The following is a 25,407-nucleotide window of genomic DNA, read 5'->3' as shown; positions in this document are numbered from 1 at the left end:
GGTCAGTGGAGAGGAAATCCAGTCTTGTCGAGAGTCCATGGTTAGCCGTTTAGATTTGACACTCCAGGCAGTCTCCGATTGGGGCAATGCCAATCTTGTCAAATTTAACGCTACCAAAACGCAGGCGTGTCTATTCTCCACAAAACGGAGTCCCTTTGAGCTGACTCCGACTTTTCGTGATATATCCATACCGATAGCCGATTGTCTCCAGCTACTTGGAATGGACCTGTCGTCCAATTTGAACTTCGGCAGATACATTGAATCCACGGCCAAAAATGCAGCAAGGAAGCTTGGGATCCTTTCCAGGGTGAGGCGGTACTTTACACCGGGACAGTTGCTCCAGCTGTACCAGGCACAAGTCCGATCGTGCATGGAGTACTGCTGCCACCTTTGGGATGGCTCTGCGACATATCAACTGGCCACTTTGGATTCAATTGACAACCGTGCCAAGAGACTTATAGGTGACTCGGAATTAGTGGAGGCGAAGCTGCAGAGCCTTGAACACCGCCGTAAAGTTGCCTGCTTATCGGTATTTTACAGGATATATCACGGAGAGTGTGCGATGGAATTACATGATTTAATTCCGCCTTCCCCTTTCCATCACCGGGGGACTAGGCGTAGGCTTGGGTTCCACCCCTATGTTGTGGATATTCCAAAGATTCGCACGAAGCGTTACGCTTCCACATTTATATGGCGAACGGCTATGGAGTGGAATTCCCTGCCTGCAGACTTGTTCCCTGAACGTTATAACTTGGACCTTTTCAAGGCGAGAGTGAATAGGCATTATTTAGGTGTGCATGCTCCATCGTCGACCTCATCGTCACTTTCCATCAGGTGAGATGGAGGTCAAATGCGCACCTATATTTTATAAAAAAAAAAAAAAAAAAAAAAAAAGATTTAAGGCTGCCGTGAAGTAATTTATGTAAACGTAGAAGATCCTGTACCCTACGTCTAGAATTCAAGGACATAACCTTAAAATGTGATAACCTCTCTTCGTAACGCGACAATTTTGCGACTCATGTGTGATCTGTAACTGACTATTTTGAGAGCTCTGTTCTGTACGCCTTCCAAACGTTTAGAGTGAACCTCGTAGAAAGGTGACCATACGACACAGGCATACTCAAGAGTGCTTCTAATAAAGGTATTAAACAGTGCAATAAGGGTCTTGGGGTTTTTAAATTCTTTAGTAGTTCTAGTGACAAATCCTAACATTTTGCAAGTTTTTGATACTAGAAAATTATAATGGTCCCTAAAAGTAAGCTTCTCATCAAAGTACACGCCCAAGTCTTTAGCAACCGACTTTCTCCGAAGTGATGCACCGTCGATAACGTAGTCAAAATATACTTTGTGTCGCTTGTTAGTAAAGGACATAATAAAACATTTATCGACGTGTAGGTACTTGAAGTTCTGATTGCACCATTCCGCAATCGTGGTAGCATCCCTCTGCAAAGAAACGCAGTCACTACTGCTCTCTACATTGTTAAATACTTTAAGATCATCGGCATACTGGAGATAAAGGCAGGTTAACTTAGTGACAAAGTCATTTCTAAAAATTATGAAAAATAATGGTCCCAGGTGAGAACCCTGGGGCACTCCAGATTTGATTTGGATAGCACTGGATTTGAGATCCTTGACGGCAACCAGCTAACTGCGATTTATCAAATACGAACTCACCCATTTTAAAAGACTACCATAAACTCCGTACCATGAGAGCTTACGACAAAGCAGCTTATGGTTTACTTTGTGGAAGGCTTTCCGGAAACCGGTGTATATTGCATCTACTTGTCCAGCTTTAGCAAAAGCTGAACACAGGTACGTTTTATATTTGAGTAGGTTTGATACAGTAGATTTACCTTTCACAAAACCATGTAGCTGATCTACGAGTGATGACTTCACATGCAAGTAGATATAATCATACACAACGGACTCGAATACTTTGGCAACACACGATAAAATGCTTATGGGTCTATAGTTCTCACAAACAGACGGATCTCCCGATTTATGAATAGGAATGACATGCGCTAGTTTCCAAGCAGATGGAAAAGTCCCAGTGACGAGAGATTCGTTAAATATTAGGAGCAAGGTATTGCTGAGCTGAGATGCACATTCTTTGAGGAATTTTGAAGGAATTGCATCCGGTCCCGCACCTTTGTTTTGGTCGAGTGATTTTTAACTTATTCGCTATATCCTTCTCTGTCAATGTGATGTGAGATAGTACATTGTTACATAGTGGTGGAAGATCTGAAACTGATAACTGAGGACAGTCCTCGAAAACCGATCCAAAGTACTGAGAAAACAACTCACAAGTCGCCAATCCATCCGATGCAGAGATGTCTCCGAGTTTCATGGTACTAGGCATCCCAACCTTGGCTTTTTTGTTATTTACAAAACTCCAAAAAGCCTTAGGGTTGTGACGGTGTGACCTCCTTGCATCGTCATCTCACCTCTTTGTATCGCCTCATCATTTTTTTTATTTTACTTGTATTTAAATTTTAAATTTGAATTGATAGATAGATAGATAGATAGATAAAACGTTTATTGTCTTGCATCACACACACAACAATATAATAGAGTAAATTGATTAAGAGACACAGAAATCAAAATTAAAACGAAAAAAAAGCATAAAAACATAATACTAACCTAATTATCAACAGCTGCGTGTGTGTGCTAAAGCAAGCCAAATAGGTCGTGGCTCAGTGCAAAATTTGCTCACGAGCAAGGCACTGATTTTCAGCCACCACCTTCGTTCCATATTGTTCCATCTTCCTTCACTTTCTCATTTTGTTTTCGTACCACGGTCACTCCCAGCTCGACCGTCACAACATCGGAGGTGTTCCAAATTCCATCGCGAATAATCGCTAATTCTGGTTCATTACTACGTTTGTAATCATTTAATAAGCTAATCATGTGTAATAATTTATAAGTCTACACCCTTCATGTATCTATTTCTGTAATTCAGTTTCTCGGCCCATTTAGGGGTAAGTGCCTTAATAATAAAGTGCAGGGAATGTTTTATACTGTTATACCTGTTTTTTTACATTTACCTTTATATTGTTACAGCCTTTCTTTAAACTTTACTTCTTTAATAAATTTTGTGGACCGGAAGTTTCCCATTTCATTGCCGTGAACCTGTTCACGGCTAGTTAGGGTTACAACCCTTTCAGAGTTTCTGTTAATGGCCCCGTCAAAGGCCGACACGAAATCTTTGTAGCACTGATCTAAAAGAGTCTTACTTCTTAGTCGCAATAACGAAAAGGTATCATAATCTCTTGGGTTCCCAAACGTTGTATACTTCCTATGAAAATGTTTTTCCTTTAGGCATAATTCTAGAGCGGGTGAGAACCAGGTGGAATAACAGTAATTTAGAGATCTTTTCAGGGGGACATGGCTGAGAATAACCTTGCTTATCACAGAGTAAAAACAATCAACCTTTGAATCGACATCAGCACAGGATAATTCATCGGCCCAATTTATTTGATCAAGTTCTAATCGTATTGTGTCATAGTTACATTTATTGAAATGAAAACGTTTATTATGCTTAGGTTTCATATTCTTAGGTTTTTATAAATTATCTTTGATAGTTATTTCTAATGAAGGATGACGCCGATCCTTGCGAGTTAATGGAGTGCCTTCAGTAATTGTAATATTCCTAGAAGTAGATGACAGTACTAAATCTAACGTACGTCCAAGGTCGTTAACAATGTGATTAAATTGATGCAAGTTACAAAGAGACACGCACTCATATAATAGCCTTGACTTTCTATCAGAGGGACTGTTAGGTATTAGGTACGAATACGGTCGACTAGCAGGTGACCAGGATAGGCTAGGTACGTTAAAGTCCCCCAGTACGATACAAGTGTCATAAGTTATAGTTTTAAATAAATTATCATAAAATCGCTTAAGATTCTCGGAAGGCAAGCGGTAAATAGCAAAGACATATGTGAGTAGCAATGTTAGACTTATTCTTAAAGGAAATAGTGGTCCATAAATCCTCAACTTCACTCTCCCAGTCCTTATGACAGATTACATTCAGTTCTTTCTTAACGGCAATCAGCACACCGCCACCCGCGATCTTACTGACGCTAGTAGATTCACGATCTCTCCGATAAATATTATAACGAGAATCAAAAAGCTCTCCATCAAATATGGTGTTGTTTAAATTGGTTTCAGTAAGACAAATGCAATCGTAATTACAGTTTAGTACGTTGACGTATAATTCTGTGGTTGTAGACCTAACTCTATTAACATTTTGGTAAAAAAATTGTAAACTTAGCAATTGTAAAAAATGCGTAATTTTATAAGTCTCTTGTTTAAGTATAAACTCCTAGAACACTTCTGAAAACTTGTCATTTTGCAGATGTGGCCTCACCAAGATGGCGGTCATTCTGGGGCTTAATGTTCACTACCTAATTTCTGTGGCAAATTTTATTATTTAAATATTCAAGTATAATATCGTGTAATCATTAAATAATATTTCACGATACTATACTGGAATATTAAATGATAATAATAATGACGCACACACTCAACATAGCCCCGCACTAGGGAAACCCTGTGTCGCGGGTGCCATGGACACATACATAGACAACCACAAATTACATCCAAACTCACGGGAGAAATAAATGTAGGCCATACAAATATTTCTCCCGGCCCGGGAATCGGACTTGGGACCTCTGCGTGGCAGTAACCGTTCGGCCACGGAAGCAGTTACATAATAATAAAACAAAATAATAATGCACGATAAAAAAATGGAATAAGCAAGTAACGAAAATTGCCTTGGAATAGGTAGTGAACACTTGTCCGAGAATGACCCAAATATGAAACAAGTTATAAGCTAAAATTGCAATTAAAAATAAAACTATAGTAACACTGTATATATTGACAATGCAAACAACAATTAGAAAGATATTAATTTCAGAGGACGCACGAATTTGTTGTAAAATATTGACTTTGTTTTATATATTGTAAGAAAAGTATAATAAAAAATATATATTTATATATTATACATTTTTGACGACCTCAGTGGTCCAACGATTTACATTGTGGGCACTGAATGAGGAGAGCCTGAATTCAATTCCCAGTACAGGGAATTCTCTAGTTTGAGATCAGGTAAGGTGTGGTTGTTTGGCACAATATTATTGTTAAATAAAAAACACGTTTGAACAAATCATTCCATTTATTTCAGTATATTTTTGTTTTTTTTCAGTATTCACAGCAACTTACGAACTAGTACGTAGTCTAAATAATCTTGTACACAACACTTGTGCAGTGAAGTACATAATCATTTTTATTACTTTTGCCATAAATTCCAATATAATTTGCGCAGATATTGTGCGAGAAGAACTGATTACAGTTTAATCATGATTACGTATAATTATTTAATATGTGGTGCCTGTAAATTGTAATCATTTCTATTAGGTGTAATCAGTGTTGGGCAAAATTTAATTGTTCTGGCAATTAAAGATTGACAATTAATTAATTGTCAATTGCGAAACAGCAATTAACGATTGATCAATTGTTAGTTGCGAGAACCGCAATTAACAATTAATCAATCGTTAATCGCAAATATCTACAATTAACAATTGATCAATTTTCAATCTTTTCAATGTTTTTGATTAACAATTAACAATTAAAGCTGACAATTATGATAAATTTATAGGGCATAGGGGGTGAGTTAGGGCGTTGGTTATGGGGGCCCCCAACCGGGCCCCCAACCGGCCGGAATTGATTTTAATTGCAAATTTATTTGCAATTAAAATCAATTCAATTGCAATTAAAATCAATTGCAATTAAATCAATTGCGACGCGTCGCATTTATATTGATTTAATTGCAATATTTCAATTGAATTGATTTTTTAATCCGATTGAATTATTGATTGAAATTTAATTGATTAACGCCCAACACTGGTTGTAATTAATATTCATAATATACGAATTAATGAAAAAATATGGCAAAAGTGTTAAATCTGTGCATTCCCAAGTCAAGTCTTTCCATAAACAAAATCAAAATTTACATTCGATCTATCTTAGGTGTTCTATATAAATTACCTATATAAGCCTACGTTGCGTTACGTTACGTTTTAAATAAAATTCCACACACCCACTTTTAAACGTTGAGAAATATACTTAAACTACAAAGTGCCGAAGTTCTTAATAAAGTTCGAAAAAAAAAAGGATTTTTTTCTCTCAAAGTATACAGGGTGCCACACGGCTATTGGACACGGAGGGAAGGTACTTTAAATGTTGTAGATATGATATTTTGCTTCATAGTAACATTATTTTGTTTTTTAAAAATAAAAAATATTGCATTCAAAGAAGTTTAAAAAGTCCTGCTTTTTTATTATTTTTTTATACCAATACGGGACGAACAAGTCGTGTACTTGGTGGTAAGCGACACGCCTGTCCATAACAGTTGCAATGCCATTCAGAGCTTTAAATCACAAAGATCTGAGGGGCACTGCTACTACGCCTGTCACTCTGAGACATATTAAATTGACTAACATAATGTCTCCATGAACTTAAATTTAACTGCCTCTGTGGCAGAACGGTTACCATGCCGGACTGCCACTTAGAGGTCCCAGGTTCGATTCCTGGGCCGGGAGAAATATTTGTATGGCCTACATTTATTTCTCTCGTGAGTTTGGGTGTAATTTGAGGTTATCAATGTGTGTGTGTGTGTCCATGGCAACCGCGACACAGTTATTTCCCTCGTGCGGGGCTATGTTGAGTGTGTGCGTTTTTCAAATTCAAATTCAAATTCAAAATAATCTTTATTTCATAGGTAAGCATTATTACACTTGAAATCGTCACAATATTAAACTCTACCGCTCATTCGTAAGGCAGATTCCCCTGAGAAGAATGAGCAAGAAACTCTAGGGGTTGCTCTTTGTAAATAACATTTACAATATTTTTTTTTATTATTTGAAACATCAGAGATCGAGACTACGTCCATGAGCTAAACGGGTTACTACCACGGATTTTTGTCATCCAAGTACGCAGAAGTTGTATAATAACCTTTAGTATAAAGTTTTTGTTTCGCTATAGTTTTAAGCCTCGTGAAAGGCAAATTTTGTATATCAACCGGAATCTTGTTATAGAAGCGTATACATTGCCCCTTAAGTGATTTTTTGACTTTTTTGCGTTATTATTGTTATTATTATTATGAAGCAAATTATCCTGTCTAAAACATTTATTTCCCTCCTAAACCAGAGCCGTGGAACGGCTTGTATATAAAACATAAAATGCAAGACATAGTACCTAAAGAACACAATAAAATTTTTCAAATAATTTGGAAAGATTTCCTTTTTAAGTCCTTACATTGTTTGGATTACATATGCATTTAACCAGAGATGGATAGTGGGTTAAAACCCAATCAAGCCGCTCGGGTTTTAAGAGGATTTTTAACCAAAGCAGTGGGCAGAAATGGCGAGTACGTTATTTGGTATAATTCCATACTTATTACAAATTTCGATGTAAAAAATATTTTTTTTTGACGAAAAAGAGCAATGCTGTAGATTCCCATATTAAGGATGCATTTTAATTTTATGAAAATCGATTCAAGTTTACGATATGATGTAACGATTTTTTGTATCAATACAAAGGCAAGTCGTCTAGATTAGAAAGCGACTTGTAATAATATTATTCAATTTGAACATAACTCTATTTACAACACATTGTAAATAAATTTTTGTTCTCTATTTTGGGCGATAAATAAAACCCGGTCGCTTGCCCATCTCTGATTTTAACTCATTAATATATTTCTTACTTTTAAAAAAGAAACATTTTCAAGTCATGAATAATAAAAATAAAAGCACATCCAATGTAAATATGAAAAATTACTTTGATAAGTACATTCTTTGGACGATCTACAATTATTTTTTAACTTCAAAATCAAATTAATATAAAACACCAACAACAAAAATATCTTTTAAACACTACCGGGCGGAAAATATAGTAATTATGACGTCATATTGGCGATTCTTAACAGTCAATACGATTTCAAAAATCAGTCGCCATATTATTATTTATATTCTTGTTTAAGAAAAAATTATGCAATAAAAATTAAATTAATTCACTAATTTTAACCATAAATCAAACAATACTGCAGAACTAAAAATTAACACAAATTTTGGCAGTGCCAATTCGGAATGAAAGATAGTCTACGTAAGTTGATAACATTTTTGTTGTGGAAAACTTAGGTTCAGTTGCTATTTTTATCATAAAAGCACCACAGTTTCGTCTATTGGAGGTTGTTTGGAGACTTTAGAATAAGCGAAGTCTCGACTCTAAATTGCGCGCTAAATGCGTTGCAGTCGGTGTGGTCCAGTAAGGCCCACAACTGCATCGCACTTCAGTAAACTAAAATGAAAAAAAAAAATGCTGTTCTCATCTTACGCATAACAAGATTAGGAAACATGAATTCGGGGATATTGATAACTTCATCAATCTATTGCAGTCCCTAAAGATATGACAGGTTACTTTGCTCTCACTGTAAATAGGTATTTTGTGAATTATTCAGCACCAGATTGTACATTCAAGAACGTAATCTTACTGCTAAACATGTTTCGCATGCCAGTGAAATATGATTAAATTAATAATTGATTACAATTAAACATATCGACCAATTACTATGGAAGCGCGCGTGTCAGTATTTTATTAAATGTTGATTAAATTTGTTGAACAGTTGACTTAAGAAAGGTGAGTCGTTACAGTTGGTTCTATTTACTGTAAAGCACAAGTATATCTTTGGTTAAATGTACGTTTTTTGTTCTATGGTACGTACGTGAACATTAGAAAAATATTAAAATAGTTTACACTTATTCCAATAAAGAATACCGCCAATTTGTCAAGTAAGTAAATTATTTTCGTTTTAATTAACATTTTATTAATTTATTATAACAAATATTTATAATGATTTGTATTCAAGAAGACTAGATGAATATCACACTTTCTTACTTTAGATCATTTGCGATTTTTAATTCCTTCCTTATTATGTATTGATAGTAATTACCATTTATCATACAATGCACAAAAGATCTATAAGTAGAATGTCGACTTCCATAGCAAGACGTCGACGCTAGAAAAATAAAATTAATGCCCCTATAAATGACCAGATGTTTTTCAGGAAGTCATAAAAATGGTACGCGAAAATACATTATATGGTTAGTAAAATAAGGACCATTTCTTGTTAAGTTTGCACTTTATCTATCCCGCAAGTTTTCTTATAATTATGGACATATTTAGATGTTCATATGAATAACTGGCCAATATCAGAACGTTTGATCTAAATCAAAAGATGATTGAAGTAGTTTTTTTTTTAAATTAAACGTTCTGGTATATGTCGGCAGTGGTTCGTGTGAAGATTGTTATCAATTTTTTTACCGTTCTTTTAAATATATTTTAGTTTTATTGATTAGCAACCTATTCATACACTGTTTTCATCATCGAATATATAACCAGAAATAGAGACGAAATAAGCCATCGATCTCTGGCAACTCATCAAGCAAATGTGCCTTATATCACTTTTAAATAGCAACTCTCGTTTACGCTGAAATCACCAATTAGAAAGCTGAAATAATTGCCAACAACTGACGTGTGTGTACGTCTCTGTATATTAAAAAAATATTCTATATTTATTACAATAAATACATATACATGTTAAATACATGTAATAAATATAACATCTCTAACAATGTGGGGGGCTGTTCCATTCAGTGGTGTGAGAAAAACAGCAAAACATCTAATTACAACACAAACGGAATCACATTTCAATTTCATCGGTAATTAAATATGTAATTTTTAAATTTACGTCCATTATAGAAAGGCTCAAGTTAAACTGGTCGTTTTGAAGTTAAACAGTTGACGACACCCGTCAATTGTTTCGAATTCGGGCTGGCCAATCGGAGCGCAGTTGTCACCGTAATGATTTGGCAGAATAGTTTTTAAACAAATTAAATGATATTTCGTCTCTATTTCTGGTTATATACTCGATGGTTTTAAGAAACAGAGAAACAGAAGAGTTAAAATAGTGCGTATGTAGAGTGTTATGTATAGCGTAACATTGTTCTATTCGACGATACTATATATATACATATACACATACACAAAGCATGGAATAATAATAATTCAAGAGTCAGCGTAGTCGGGTATTTAGTACCTATTGGTACACCAGATGTCGTCATGCGTACCAAATAGGTATTTCTGTAAGTAATTTGTACACGCTACTCTAATTTCTAGTGATAACAAACAAAACAACTAGATGGCGCTTATTGCACAGATTTTTATGGTACCGCCGACTATTATTTTATTTTGTGTTAGCGCCATCTACCCATATTAAGAAGCTTTATTTTACAAATTAGTTCGTAACACTAAATGTATCGACATGCATTTAGTCAAAGTTCCGAATTCTGATATCGGCCGCTTACATAATACAAAATCCTTTCACGCAATGGATCAGCGCCATCTATATGTGTTTAAGACGGAATTGCGACCTTTTTCAGAGTTACGGTCTGTAGTATGGATATTAGCAGTTGTCTTGAGTTATTGGGCGATGATACGTAGTGAAGCTATAGCCTTCATTGTTATAATATTTTGCACTTGTAATAATATACACAATAGTAGTGTATAAGTGCATAACGTAGTGTAACGCGTATAATATATGTAGTATTTCATGTTATACTTCGTCCTCGCTGAATAGAACAGTGCTGTCACCGTCTGTGGAAAGAGCGCAAGCCGACATTTAAAAAAAAATTCTGTTATGTATATTGCCGTGATCAGTAAAAAAGGCCGATCTATCACTATTGTTACTCTTTGAAGTGAAGAAATCAAGTTACCGCACAAGAGAATAGTAGATATTTTTCATTTTCGTTTCTTTAAACATTATTTTCTCTAATTATTGATATAGATCGAACACTCAGAAAAAATTCCTTCGATCCGGCCGGATTCGAACTAACGTCTTCTAGCATATCGTGCCAACTAAACCACGGAACGAACCAGCGGACTTCACAATTTTTTCTATGTACTTTGTCGTATCTTTGTATTTGGTTTTTCAACGACTTTTTAGCCGTAGCGCCATCTATGAGAAATCTTATGAAAGTATTTCGTCACCCTGTTAGATACCTTTACAGCTACCAGCCCCGGCTGGAGATGTCGCTATTCACAGTATTTTAAATTTTATTGAATTGATATTCAATTATTTTTGTGAAATTACTCCACTAGTTTGTTATAATTATTAATACAAAGATCGAACACTCTCAATGTCTTTCGATCCGGCCGAATTCGAACCTACACCTTCTAGCATACCGTGCCAGACGCTACACCGAGAAAATAATATATATATTATTTCTTTTGTTTTGAGTTTTTGTCACATGCGCCCTTTCAACTAAAGGCGGGCAAAGAGTATAACATAGTGGAACAGTGTAAAACGTAGCATTTATAATTGTATTTAGCAATCTATGTAAAAAACAGTACATAAACGTATGTAGCAATATAATGTGATATTTATTGTTTAAATTGTTTTTCATTCGCAGATTTTTGGTCAATCCAATATTGGTAATGGTTTTTATTACTTCATCGTATATGTATGACGTGTGAAGGTATTTATTCGGACGCGGGATAACATGTAAGCACCTTCTAGTAGGACAAAAATTGTTCTAAACTAATAACTTAGAATTCTATTAAGTAGTTGGTCGTGTCTACGCAATACACGTCAGTCAATAGTTTGAGTTTTGTAGTTACAGTAATCACTTCTTACGCTATATCGAAAAGGGAAAATATTCAAAACTTAGTCTATTCTTTTCTTAACAGATAAAAATAACAACATACATTATACGAACAATTACGTAAAATCAATGTCTTGCCGTGCATTTTTATTGCCACACACACGGGGTGCAGCAGTAGCATTTTTGGGCATCTTTGATCTCCCACTTTCAAATACACTCATGGACATTCTTAGAGGAATGCTAAAAATGGTTGAATAGTCATAACAACTTTCATAAGAACCAGTGGACAAATTACCAGAATGTTGAATCAAAATCAAATCAAGACGATTGATGTTGAAAAAAGAATGACTCCCATAGTCTTTTAATTTCGATTTAAATCATTCTTTTTTCAAATTAATCATTTAATCATTTGAAACAAATACTTTGAAAAACGAATGACTCCAATCGTCTTTTAATTTCGTTTCAAGTCATTCTTTTTTCAAATTAATCATTTGAAACAAATAATTTTGGAAAAAAGAATGACTCCAATAGTCTTTTAATTTCGATTTAAGTCATTCTTTTTTCAAATTAATCATTTGAAATTAATAATTTGAAAAAAGAAAGACTCCAATAGTCCTTTAATTTCGATTAAACGTATAAACGGTCCGTGGTTTATATGAAAGTTATCCTAATTCAACATTTTGTGCTTTCCTTTAAAAATGTCTATGTATATTAATGTGGATCTAGTCCACGTTGTATAACTTCCTGTATGATTCATACAATGAGTAGGTACAGTAAGGAACTAATAAATTGGGGCATTGCGTTTTTAATATACCGTCATACCTGTCGCCTACTTGTGTAGACAGAGACAATTGACCTTCATACGTTAAGCTACGATTTGAATCTTATTTAATCTAGAACATGACTCAAAAACAATACATTTAATTGCAACGACTAAGTTTACTAAACATAAAGAGAGAAAAGTGGTAAACCAACAGCTCACGTTTCTACCACAAACACATACAGTCACAAATGAAAGAATGATATACAAAAGAAAAAGAAACATTACTTTTCCTTCTCTCATATAACTATACTCCATTCGACTACGGACAAAAGTGTAAAGAATAATTTGGAAGTTAAATGCGCGTAATTGCGCACGATCGATCCAGATCTCTCTCTGAACTTACGAGCGCACAGTTTTTACTAAAACAGAGGTTCGTTACGTGAAAGCAACAGTTATAGATAACGTAGTTACTACGTACATTAGCGCGTTGAAGCGGTACCGACAAACATAATCTGTCTCCCTCGCACCTACCGTTTGCCGTATATTTTGTCTCATTCGTCGGGTTCTGTGCCGAAGTAGCGATCGCCGAAGTTGCCGATACCCGGTAGGACGTAGAATTTCTCGTTGATTTCGGGGTCCAGTGCTGACGTCACTATTTTCACCTGGAATTAGCGGAAAATTTACTGATACTGACGATATTAGTTGTTGTATCAATTTAATTAGTCAAACAAAATAAAAATTTGATTCCAAATTTTCGAATGCAATAACTTAACCAAATACATTTGCTAAGTATTTAGTTATACATAATGTGTTTTGATTCTGGCTGCTACAGTAGTGACTGTTACGTGATTGGTCGGTTTGAATTTCGCGCGCTGTTTTCCGCGTGATAATAAAGCTACGCGAGTGGCTAGTTAAGAGTTGTCCTTGAGCCGATTTTTTTTGTAGCATTAGAGCTCCTTGAGAAAGAGTTCATCCAGGGAAGTACTGCCACCACTATGCGGTAATGTGAGGATTACTGTGTTCCGGTTTTAAAGGGTAAGGGTGCTGGTGAAATAACCGGCACATGGGATATGTCAACTTATTACACCTTCCTAAGAATTTTCATATCTTTTCATATTCTTCATATCAAATTCTGACCTGTTATACCAATGAAAATCATGTAACCTAACTCCTTGCTTGTAAAGCATAATATTTGTAAATTTTATTTAATTTATTGAATAATTTGTGACTGCTGGCGAAGGTATTGGGTTGTTATATTTACATAAGTGCATGTTGTCAAAAAATCCTGTTTATTGTTCGTTTGTTTAATGTTCTTGTTTGATTTGTCTGAGGCTATAGGTGGAAACCTGCAATTGGCTTTATGTTTCCTTCTCTGTTTTTAGTAAATGGTTCAAGCTGTTGGTGTTCCATGAATAAATAAACAAATACAGACCCTTTTGGGGTAAGATGTCTAACCTGTATGTAATTTAAGTTTTGTTTTGTTACAGCCTTCGCCTTGACCTATCTTCCTTTTCCTGTTCTTTACTTATTCCTATTTTACAATAAATGATGTGCACCGAGCCTCACATTTGATTACTCAAAAAGTGAATAAACGAAGCCGACCTGGGGGAAGGCGTAGGCGATGGAGTGTACGCCGATCTCGGCCATGAGCAGCGACACGAGGCTGATGTTCTGCTCCGGCACGTCGTGGTCCAGTAGCACGCGGATGGCCATCATGGCCGCGGCGCCCGTGGCCACCGTGGCGTCCATTAGGATCACGCGGTAGTCCTTGATGTCTTTGGGTAGGCGCAGGTAGTACAGCTGCAACCGGGCCCCGAGGTCAATGACACGACTTACATTGTTATCATTTCACATGGGATGGGTTCTGTTAATTCTGCCATAATGTGCCAAAAACAAACAACATTTGTTGCAGTTGTAAAATTATGGTATATTTGTAGATAGGAAATGAAATGATAAAGATAAAAGTAAATTATTGCCCCAACTACTTGATGCATAAAACAGAACATTTACGCATAGAGATTTACACCATAGAATCGATGAATTGAATTGGCTAATAGGCATCTCGCATCAATATGAGTGCATATAATTTTCTTTTGTTTTGAGCTTTGCGTGATGTTTTTGGAGAGATTATTCAAATTACGTTGCGATGCTGTTGATTTTACGCTTCGTTGCAGCTTTTTTGTTTACACTCCAAGCAACCATTTATTTCACTTTTGACATATGCATGCATCCGAAGTTCCGTAATTATTGACACACAAGGATTCCGGATTTAAATCGCGTATATTTGTTATTTCAAATAAACCAACGTTTCCGGCCCTTTACAGGTCCTATGGTCCCATTTAAAGGGCTCGAAACGTTGGTTTGTTTGAAAAAACAAATATACGCGAAAAATAGTTTCATTTCTTAAGTATAGCAATCGCGAAAACCTAAGAACTCGATACAGCCATAGACATAAAAATACGATACTTTCTGGACTCTTTTACTTTTTAATTTAAGTGAAGCGACGTGCTCTTTAGCTCCGATATTTATCGAGCCAACAGAGTAACGAAGATTATTCACATTGAGAAATTTTGGTAGCTGTCTAATAAATTATAAAGAATTATAATTAATTATTTTTGTTAATTATAATGAATCATCGAATTCTTCTCCATATGAACGGGAATCATCAGTTGAACCCTCATTTAACATTAATTATTAATTCTTGAGTACACAAATTGTCAAACGCACCATCACAGCAATCAGACAATATCTTCTTTGTTAAACCAACCACGTTCACTATCTAAAATTTTTCTTTGGCAGCCATAGCTACCAGTAACTGTCAATTTTTCATTTTCGGTCGAACGTCACTGGTAACTATAGTTACCAGTAAATTGCAGTACCCGATTGGTGAACTGTTTTACTAATAACTTTGGTGTTACCACACGCGTTAACACCAAATTTTTACTAGTAATACTCGATATCCTAGTATAAAGAAAAAAATATTCATGATGCGTCCCTATAACAGAATAGTCTCAGTACAGAGTACTAAAAAACCGACCTCAAAAGTACGTGGAATTACATCTATTTGCTAAGTTTTATTGAAATATCCTTAAATTCGCCACTTGTATAGTGACTGGAGATAATAAAAATCGGTTCTCATTACTCAAAGAATATTGAGAGAAAAACGCCTTGATTTGGAGAAATAGCAAAATCAACCATTAAAATAATTGCTCCTTAAGAAAATTTAGGCGCTATTTATAAAAATGAATCTACATGCGTGAACAGCCACCCTTAGAGGTGGATAATTTCCTTCAAAATGAAATGGGACCACTATGGAAGTACCCCCTTCCCAACAAAAAAAAGAATCATGAAAATCGGTTCACAAATACCGGAGTTATCGCGTAACATACATACAAAGAAAAAACAAAAAAACATACAGTCGAATTGAGAACCTCCTCCTTTTTTGAAGTCGGTTAAAAAAGAAACTAAAAAAAAACTTTGGCGGGATTGTTGACGTTTAGTGTTTGATGAAGACTTTAATTTAACTTTATTAGTTAATTTCTGTATTTATGACCTGTTAATAAAAAATGATCGCCAGGATGTGCTTTTTCAGATAGTGTTAAAACTTTAACATTTGACATCTTATTGGAATCACAATAGCTTATTCATTATTAAAATACTTTTTGGAGTAACATATCGCTCAAACACATAACTTTATTCAATACAGGTTGTATTAAAACCTTTTTTCGGTCGTTACATTGTAAGTTGTGATAGGACTCGTCAATTTTCTTCCGCGCGACTTATAGTTTTTTTATGCCATTTTCGTCGCTACCCGCGACTGTTATTAATTTATTTTAAAAATAGTTACACATTATTTCCATATGATTCTAGTGTTAATCGATAGGTATTTAAATGCTTGTCATCTTTATATATGTTTTGTTTCTTAATACAGTGAATATACAAAGTGGTTAGAAGTTAAAGCGTAAAATGATATCTCAGAAGTGTTTAGTGTACTCAGAAATTAACAAATACAGTCGTCGTATTACAATCATAACTGTATTCTAAACAAAAGCTAATTAAGTGCTCTTATCGCCCATGTAGCTTAATAGGTTCTTGAGGGTCAAGTATTTATATTATACTTGAGTTATCGCCGCCCGTAGTGTAAACAATAAGAATAGGTACCATCTGATTAAAAAAGTGACAGGTATCAAATGTCACGTGCGCCGACGATCAAGTGGATAAATAAAATCGATTGTTATAAAAAATCGAATCAGAAACGCATTAGGACATCACCAATTGATTAGAATTCGAGCTGTCAAAATTTATATAAATGGTTGGATGGAGTATAAATGTTGTAGATTTTTTATTCGTTGTGTAGTTTTTTAGTAACTTAATAAGATAATAATTGAATCGAATTCTTTGATATTTGTTCTTAAATTATTATCTCTAAATTGATTCATTCTTCGTTACAAATTATTTTGATAAGATATTTAAATCGATTTTTTTTTTTCATTCCAATTTATATCCAGAAACTTCAAATCTCAAACGTCACCGTACCCATGCTATGTGAAATGAACCACAACAAATTCCTAGTAAGAGACTTTTAAACAAAGTGTTTAAAAAGACAACGTAACTGAGGATAAAAGTAGTTGACAAAATTGTAACTTGCGAATGGGGGAAGGTAGATGTGTGGAAGTAGCATAACGAATAGAGATCCATAAGGTGTCCCTACTCCCGCGGGCGACTGGCATGATGTCATGCATGAACGTTATTACTAACCTTGTCTATGTTAAATTCAACAACTCCATATAGAGCACCCTTAATTTTAAAGTGACTTAATAGAAAAAGTTATTTTTGGACGAGAAACAAAATAGATTAAAGGAAAATAACTCATGTGGCCATTATAATATGCAATTCTATTTGACAAGTAAAATTATACATTAATTTCACTTCTAACGTTATTATTTTTAAACTATTGTGTCAATTAACTTTTTATTGAATGTTTCATCACTGTGATATTCAATTATTTTTTGTGAAATTACTCAACTTAGAAAAAAAATTTCGATCCGGCTAGATTCGAACCAACGTCTTCTAGCCAACCGTGCCAGACGCTATGCCAACTAAGCCACGGATCGAACCAGCGGACCTTACGAAATTTTCTATGTGCATGTTGCCGGATCATTGTTTTTGGTTATAACGACTTTTGTCGTAGCGCCATCTGTGAGAAATCTATGAAAGTATTTCTCCACCCAGTTAGGTACCTTTACAGCTACCAACAGCTGGCTAGAGATGTCGCCTTTTAATTGTAATTAAGTTTTTATTGAATGTGAGGATGTTTCACCAATATGATATTCAATTATTGTTTTGTGAAATCACTTCCCTACCACCAATATTTTTTTTGCAATCACACCACTTTTCGAATTAGATCACTTTATTATTTCGGGTGCTATATATACCTCGGGCTCGTCAGTCTGTTGGTTGGTCTGAATGAGGATCTTCCCGATGCGTATGTCTTTGCAGACATCGCAAACGGCTTGCTCCATCGTCTCCCCAGCTCGGAGGATTGATACACCGCAGACTTTCTCCACATCACATTTGCGTCCTGTAATAAGTTATCATCATTGGGGATTTCACAGGTTCAGAACCATCTTCGATGTGCAGGTTTCGTGATATTTTTCTTTATCTAGAGATGAAGCTTTTTCTACTAAAACTCACATTTATGCTGTCATAGGAGTTTTTATTATAGGGGTGACTCATAGTACGTCAAGTTGCATCGACTTGCTATTTACAAATTATACAATGTTTACTGCAACAGTAGCAGATAATGGTATTAGCGATCACAAAGGCATTATTTTTAATATTAAATTAAAAACGAATGATTTAAGAACAACTAAACAGGTTTATTTAAGTAATAGAAATTATTCAAAACAAAATATGTCGCTCTTTAAATCGAAAATTGCAAATATAAATTGGAATTATTTCTTTAAAAACACAAATAATATTGACGAAAATTACATAGCTTTTGAAAATAAACTAATAGATATAATGGACGAATGTATACCGCGGCGTCGCACTAAATTAATCCTCAACAAAAAACTCAAATGGTTGACTACTGGTTTAAGAATATCATGTATACATAAAAGACAACTGAAAAAAATTATAAATCAAACGAATAATGTTATATTAAAACGTCACTATAAACAATACGAAAAAACTCTTAAAAAATCTATAAAATTATGTAAAAAAATTAACTACTCTAAACTGATCTCAAAATCTAAAAACATTACAAAAACTATGTGGAAAATAATAAAAACTGTAACAAATAAAGAAAACTCTAATATAAAAATGAACGAAAACATAAAATTGATGTTAAATAATTTTGCACATGAATCTCCCTCAGAAATAGCAAATATATTCAATGACTACTTTGCGTCGGTGGGTCAGCCAGCGCATCAGACGATACCAGGCCACCGCCCGCCCTCCTCGTCTGCCAAACCGGTCCTAAACTCTATTTACCTACAACCCGCAACTGAGTACGAGGTCTGCAAGATAATAAAAACTATGCCAAACAAATACAGTTACGGAACAGACGAAATACCAGCTGTACTAATTAAGGCCTGTGCTATCGAATTATCTGGGCCAATAACGTCAATAATAAATCGATCTTTTGATGAAGAGTGTTTCCCATCAAAACTTAAAGTAGCAAAAATTAAACCTATATTTAAAAAAAGCGGTAAAAAAGAGGATGTCACACAATATAGGCCTATTGCACTGCTACCGGTCATATCTAAAATAATTGAAAAAGTAGTGGCTAATCGATTGACTCGATTCTTGGAGAAATATAAACTACTGAACAATAACCAATTCGGTTTTCGTAAGAAACGATCAACAACTCTCGCGGTTACTAAATATATACAAGAAGCATACAAATATATAAACGAAGGTAATTGGGCAGTAGGATTGTTACTCGATATGTCCAAAGCCTACGACACGGTATCACACAAAATATTATTACAGAAATTGCATAACATTGGCATAAGAGGAGGAGTGCTTAGATGGTTCCAATCTTACCTACTGAATAGACAACAGTATGTGGAAATCGAATATTGGGATAAAGACTTAAATTCAATCGATAGAGTGAAATCAACAACAAAAACTATAAACCACTCTATCCCCCAAGGCAGTGTTTTAGGGTGTATCTTATTTATCATTTACATAAATGAACTACCGGAATCTTTGAACACCCTTTGTGTTATGTATGCTGACGACATTTCTTTGCTATTCAGGTGTAAGGATGATAGTGACAGTATGAACAATATCCTACATTCTTTTAATTTGGTTAAAAACTGGCTGTCAGACCACAATCTTAAGATCAATTTAGATAAGACTAGACTTATTCAATTCGGACCACATCAAAGGAAAAAACTGGACCTTAAAACTGTAGTGACTATGCTAAACATTGAGGAAGTAGAAAACTTTAATTTATTAGGAATAAATATTGACTCTCATTTAAATTGGAAGACGCACACAGAAACATTAAAATCAAAATTGTCTTCATTTACGTATTTAAAAACAAATAGTAATAAAAAAGCGGCGCTCGCCAGTTATTATGCCTACGCCTACGCATGGCTAAAATACGGCATCATGCTGTGGGGTAGTAGCACCAATAAAGAAGATATTTTTGTAATGCAAAAGAAATTTATTCGTATTATCATGAATGTGGGCCCCCGAGATAGTTGTCGCCCATACTTTGCCAAAGAAAACCTCCTTACTTTCCCCTCACTGTATATACTCGAAGCAGCATCATACATTAGGAGGCATATTCAAGACTTCAAACACGTACAGAGTTTTAGAAGGAACAATCAGCTCGAACTCCCCAAGCCAAAGCTAGAAATGTACAAAAACAGCCCATATTATCGCGCAATAAAAATATATAATAAAATACCTGCTGACATAAAAGATGAAGCTAATGATAGAATTTTCCATAAAAAATTAAAAATATATTTGACGGGGAAAACCTATTACACAATTGAAAATTTTTTAGACGATTAATTATATTAAATAATAATAATTACAACACCATAAACTAAAAATTATAATTATGATAATGAGCTGATTTATAATAATTTTGACAATGTGTTTTAGCTTTTATAAATTATTTTTGATATGCTATTTAAGTTTTTGACATTTTTATTTTATACTAAATTTTTACCAATTATTGTTTTCATTTTATTTTGTATAATTTTTTGAAGTACCTATAGAATTTGACAGTGCCCTTTTCAGGGTCATGTACTACACTCTAGTCGTAATGTTAATAAACATTGTAACACCTGACTACGTACATGTGACAATAAATATATGAATATGAATATGAATATTGTTTTCTGTTTTGTGTCTATTTTTAAGTGTAAGGCATTTCATGTAGTAAATATGGTTTCAAAATGTTTTATACCTAAACATGAACCCTGGTAATGTACTGCAATGCCATAAACATTACTATTCAGCCATCGGAATTTTAAAAACGCGTAACTGACATTTTTATCAAAATTGAGTTATACACATGTGGCCTATTTCAAAAGCATCTAATTCACTAAGAAGACTATTTAAAAATCGCGCCCACTTGACTTATCGTAGACCATCTCAATGTTGCTATGTAATTATTTTAAGCGAAAACTCGGTGTCCATTTGAACAAATCTCAGTGATATGTCATAAAAGGAACTATTTTGGATTGACCCACTATTCCTGTCACAGCATCAACCTGTCCTATGGAGGTTACCTTTGTAGGTAAATCCCTGAGGCGTATCGACGCTGTGGCTGGAGTAAGGCAGCAGCGACATTGCGAACTCGATGACCAGCCGCATGAGGCGTTTGGAGTAGAAGATGAACTCATCGCGGGGCGTGTCTTTGTTGCGGATGAACGTATGCAGTCCTTGTACCTAGACATATCGTGGATCATTGCGTGTGAAGTCCATGGTTAATGTTTTATAAACGAGCGCACAATGACAAGATGGGATTTTTGTGAGAGTTACTTGAAAAGCAACCAACCGAGCGCGGCCGCTCCCTGTGAATTCGTCACACGCCATTAAAAATCCGTTTAACCATATTTGTCTTTTGTTTCGAACTAATTACTGTGAAAAGTGAATAGAGAAATTATTATTATAAATATACAAACGTTTCTTACTTAATCCCTGACTGCACGAGTTAATGATACCAACCTATTGCTTAGGGACACATTTAATTATATATTACATGATACGTCCATGTTTCGGTTTTTAATTTGTTTTCCAATGAAATCCAATTAAATTAGATACTATTTACCAAAGGCCTAACGAAATGTTCCGAGTTAAAGAGCAAGAATTACCTGGGGCGTGTCCTTCAGCACGAACAAGGAGTCAGGCACGGGCTGCCCCACGTGCGCCACGGCCAGTTTCTCGCGTACTTTGAACCCGCGCTGGAGACAACACAGAACATCTTGTCACAATTCTACGGCCACATTACTGAGAATAAAACATGCGCTATTGCCATAGTAGTATGGTAAAATTATGAGACGCAGTTTAAGTGTTCATCGGAGACCGAGACGCCATGGAAGTGTGGATACTTAAAAGTTTAACAAAGAACAATGGATCATAATAATATGATTAGTAATATATTATATAATATATTATATATACATAAATTAATTTGTGGTGACTGGAGCTTAAAGAAAGACTCCCTGATTCGAAATTAGAAATTCCTTATTTTAGGCTGAGACCCAAATAAATTGTTAGTAAAATTTCCATTTGCACTATTTATTTAATATACATAAAACTGATTTGATATGTCCAACCCAGTACATTATTATTGGACCATTGGTTTCGAAACTTTTTGGTTTAACACTTAGGCAAGATAAAAAAATGTCAACGCCAACCATCACAAAAAAAAAATTGATTACACGTATTTTTTTATTAACTTAACACAAAAAATCACAAGGAAAAAAGTGCCAATAGTAGTGTAGTTTATATAGATAATTCAGGTATTTTTTCAAATGCAGTAGCACCCCCTTGGACTGCATCAACGCCCCCCAATTACTTCCGAGATCTCCTACTATTGTTGCCGCCCTAGCCCAAGGACTCCTCAGCGCCCACTGAGTAGGGACATCTTTGGGAAACTGGATTGGACAATCAAACCACTCATTTTCTTATCATGCCGTCGGGACAACACAACACAACACAAGTCATAAAAGCGATACCATATATTTTTTCTATTTTTTTCGCATCATCGCGTGCATATATTTTTGAAACAAATTCTTAAATTGAGAAAAATAAAACACCCAGGCGTTGGTGTGTGTGTTGTGTGTGTGTTTGTAATGGATGGATGATGAAGTGTGTGGATGAGAGTGCGAGGCGCGAGAAGCGATCTCGCGGCACTGACCAGCTGCAGCTGCTTGTGCACGTGCTGCACGATGAGGTGGATGGCCACCTTGTTCTCGCCCCCGCGCGGCACGATGATGTCGGCGTGCGCCATGCACGGCGCGATGTAGCTCTGGTAAGCGGGCTTCACGTGCGACATGTACTGCTTCAGCACGCCCTCCAGGTCGCGGCCGCGCTGGACTATGTCCCTGGGCGCCGAAGCGGTCTTAGGTCAATCTCGAGGTCCGCTGGTTCGTTCCGTGGCTTGGTTGGTATAGCGTCTGACACGGTATGCTAGAAGACGTCGGTTCAAATCCGGCCGGATCAAAGGATTTTTTTCTGAGTGTTCCATCTTTGTATTAATAATTATAACAAACTAGTGCAGTAATTTCACATGAAAAATAATTGAATATCAATTCAACAAAAATTTAAATATTCAATTCAAGTTCCGGTTTTTAAGAGTAAGGGTGCTGGTGAAACTACATGAGTCAAGTGGGACTTGTCAACTTATGTCTCAGGGTGAAGGGCGCAGTGCCCCTCAGACCTTCAGAAGCTCTGAGTGGCACTGCAACAGTCATGGACAGACGTGTCGCTTACCATCAGACGCACGACTTATAAGTCCAGTCACTTGGTATCATAAAAAACCATTGAACTCACCTCCTGAGCCGCCTGGCAAGCCGTATGTCCGCGTCGGTGTCCACAAACACCTTCATGTCCAGCATCTTCACCACTTCAGCGTTGTAGAATGCCAGAATGCCCTCGAATATTATCACGTTCGCGCCGTACATAGTTTTCTGCAAGGTTGTAATAATAATTTAGTGAACGAATGATTGAACGAATACTTCGAACGAATACATAAATTTAGGGTAAAATTAAATAAAATTTAAAATATCCAGATCTTAGCTACAGTTATTATTTTATTGCTTTATACACTTTCTACCATAATTAGCTTTGGGAAAGACGAAATAGGCAATGATTTATTTTTTGAAGGCCTATTAAGTACTACTTTTTGTGTATTAATAAGAAAGTTTGGAGTATACCGCAGTTTTTAAAGTTACCCAGTTTTGAAATTGCCGGTTTTTAATTTAAAGTAGAAAATTCCAAGTCTGGCTCTCTCGAATTTTCCACTTGAGTCAAAACTTTGGAAGCTTCCATTGACGTTACGAAGCAGATTATTTTGTGCGCTAAAGTACAATTCATAAAGATTATTAAATTAGAGCCGATCCGGTTTAATATTTAAAAAAATCCATTAAAAAATCATAACTCGAAACAACGAAAAATCGCGGAACACACGCAAAAATTTTAGGTGCCTCATACTGAGGGGTATCCGAATCACCCCCATGTATGAGGCACCTAAAATTTTTTTTGGGACGTCATTATCCCGGCCACCCTGTATAATTTTTAATTGGAAATATGTATTTTTATTGCTTATGTATAACTCAACATAGCCCCGCACTAGGGAAACCCTGTGTCGCGGGTGCCACGGACACACACATAGACAACCACAAATTACATCCAAACTCACGAGAGAAATAATTGTAGGCCATACAACTATTTCTCCCAGCCCGGGAATCGAACCTGGGACCTCTGCATGGCAGTCCGGCATGGTAACCGTTAGGCCACGGAGGCAGTTTAGAGTATATTATAATAATTCCAGAATTTTCTAGTTGGTTTTACTCACAGTGCGATTCTCCCTGCTATGCGTGACGTAGTTATAAATGGGCACTTCGACTTTCTTTCCTTCTTTGAGCCTCTGCAGCATCGAGATGAGGAGCTCCATGTCGAAGGCGTCCGGATGATCGAAATTGTATTCATTACGCATAGCCGCTTGGTGCTGCTTCTCATTCAACACCTGGAACCATTACGCATTGGAAATAATTAGATTTTTCAAGTATCTAGGTTTTGGGTTTAAGGTTCATTTTCACTTTTTTTTATTTTTATTCACGGTTCACCAGATGAATTGCTACATGATGTCACTGGGATTCGAACCGTCGTCAATCTTCCAATGGAGATGCAACCGTTCTCCCACTAGACTAGTCCCGCAGTAGATTAAGAAGTTCTACTTAGAACGCACACACACCTAAATCATTATAAAAATTCTGATCCTGAAATGTTTTACCGGGAATTGAATCGTGGTTCTGTCAGAAATATTTAAGTGCTGCACTACAATGTACCTTATAAAATGAATCCATGCTGACTATAGTGACCCAAGGTATGTTCAGAGATTCTATGATTTTGGCCGCGACTGTAGTTTTCCCGGATGCGCTGGCGCCGCAGATGCCTGGAAATTAAGGGAGGAGGTCTCAAGAGTGAAATCTTCCCAAAACTTTTTTATGCGCCACACAATAATCGTTTTCTAAAATTTGGAGAGAAGTAATAGAAATTAGAATAATCTAAAACATATTAATCAGTACTGCAGTCTTATGTCTGTTTGAGATTTTTCATTAGAGGAAATACTGGATCCTAAACTGGTGGTACGGAGAAACCATCTTCCCTGTTGAAATTAGGATGTTTTTTAATTTCAATGGCCTCTCGCAGCATCCTGGGTAGATAACG

At 35.6% G+C, this 25,407-nt stretch overlaps 1 protein-coding gene across 1 annotated transcript in view; it reads right to left on the bottom strand.

Annotated features, from left to right (window-relative positions):
- Nucleotides 1-12,245: 12,245 nt before the first annotated feature.
- The window catches only part of LOC113236108 (uridine-cytidine kinase-like 1), a 38,333-nt gene continuing 25,171 nt past the window's right edge, over nucleotides 12,246-25,407 (bottom strand). The window contains exons 3-11 of the mRNA XM_026472098.1: nucleotides 25,026-25,132; nucleotides 24,533-24,703; nucleotides 23,509-23,645; nucleotides 22,874-23,060; nucleotides 21,825-21,914; nucleotides 21,240-21,399; nucleotides 17,919-18,064; nucleotides 14,086-14,283; nucleotides 12,246-13,145 (exon numbers count right to left, since the gene is read on the bottom strand). Of these exons, the coding sequence (XP_026327883.1) occupies nucleotides 13,035-13,145; nucleotides 14,086-14,283; nucleotides 17,919-18,064; nucleotides 21,240-21,399; nucleotides 21,825-21,914; nucleotides 22,874-23,060; nucleotides 23,509-23,645; nucleotides 24,533-24,703; nucleotides 25,026-25,132 (1,307 nt within the window). The 3' untranslated portion in view covers nucleotides 12,246-13,034. The remainder of the gene's footprint in view (nucleotides 13,146-14,085; nucleotides 14,284-17,918; nucleotides 18,065-21,239; nucleotides 21,400-21,824; nucleotides 21,915-22,873; nucleotides 23,061-23,508; nucleotides 23,646-24,532; nucleotides 24,704-25,025; nucleotides 25,133-25,407) is intronic.

The sequence above is a fragment of the Hyposmocoma kahamanoa genome, unplaced genomic scaffold (assembly GCF_003589595.1).
Source record: "Hyposmocoma kahamanoa isolate Upper Pololo Valley unplaced genomic scaffold, ASM358959v1 89, whole genome shotgun sequence".
Taxonomy (NCBI): domain Eukaryota; kingdom Metazoa; phylum Arthropoda; class Insecta; order Lepidoptera; family Cosmopterigidae; genus Hyposmocoma; species Hyposmocoma kahamanoa.
The sequence above is the reverse complement of the archived record's forward strand: the minus strand, read 5'-3'. Positions and strand labels throughout refer to the sequence as shown.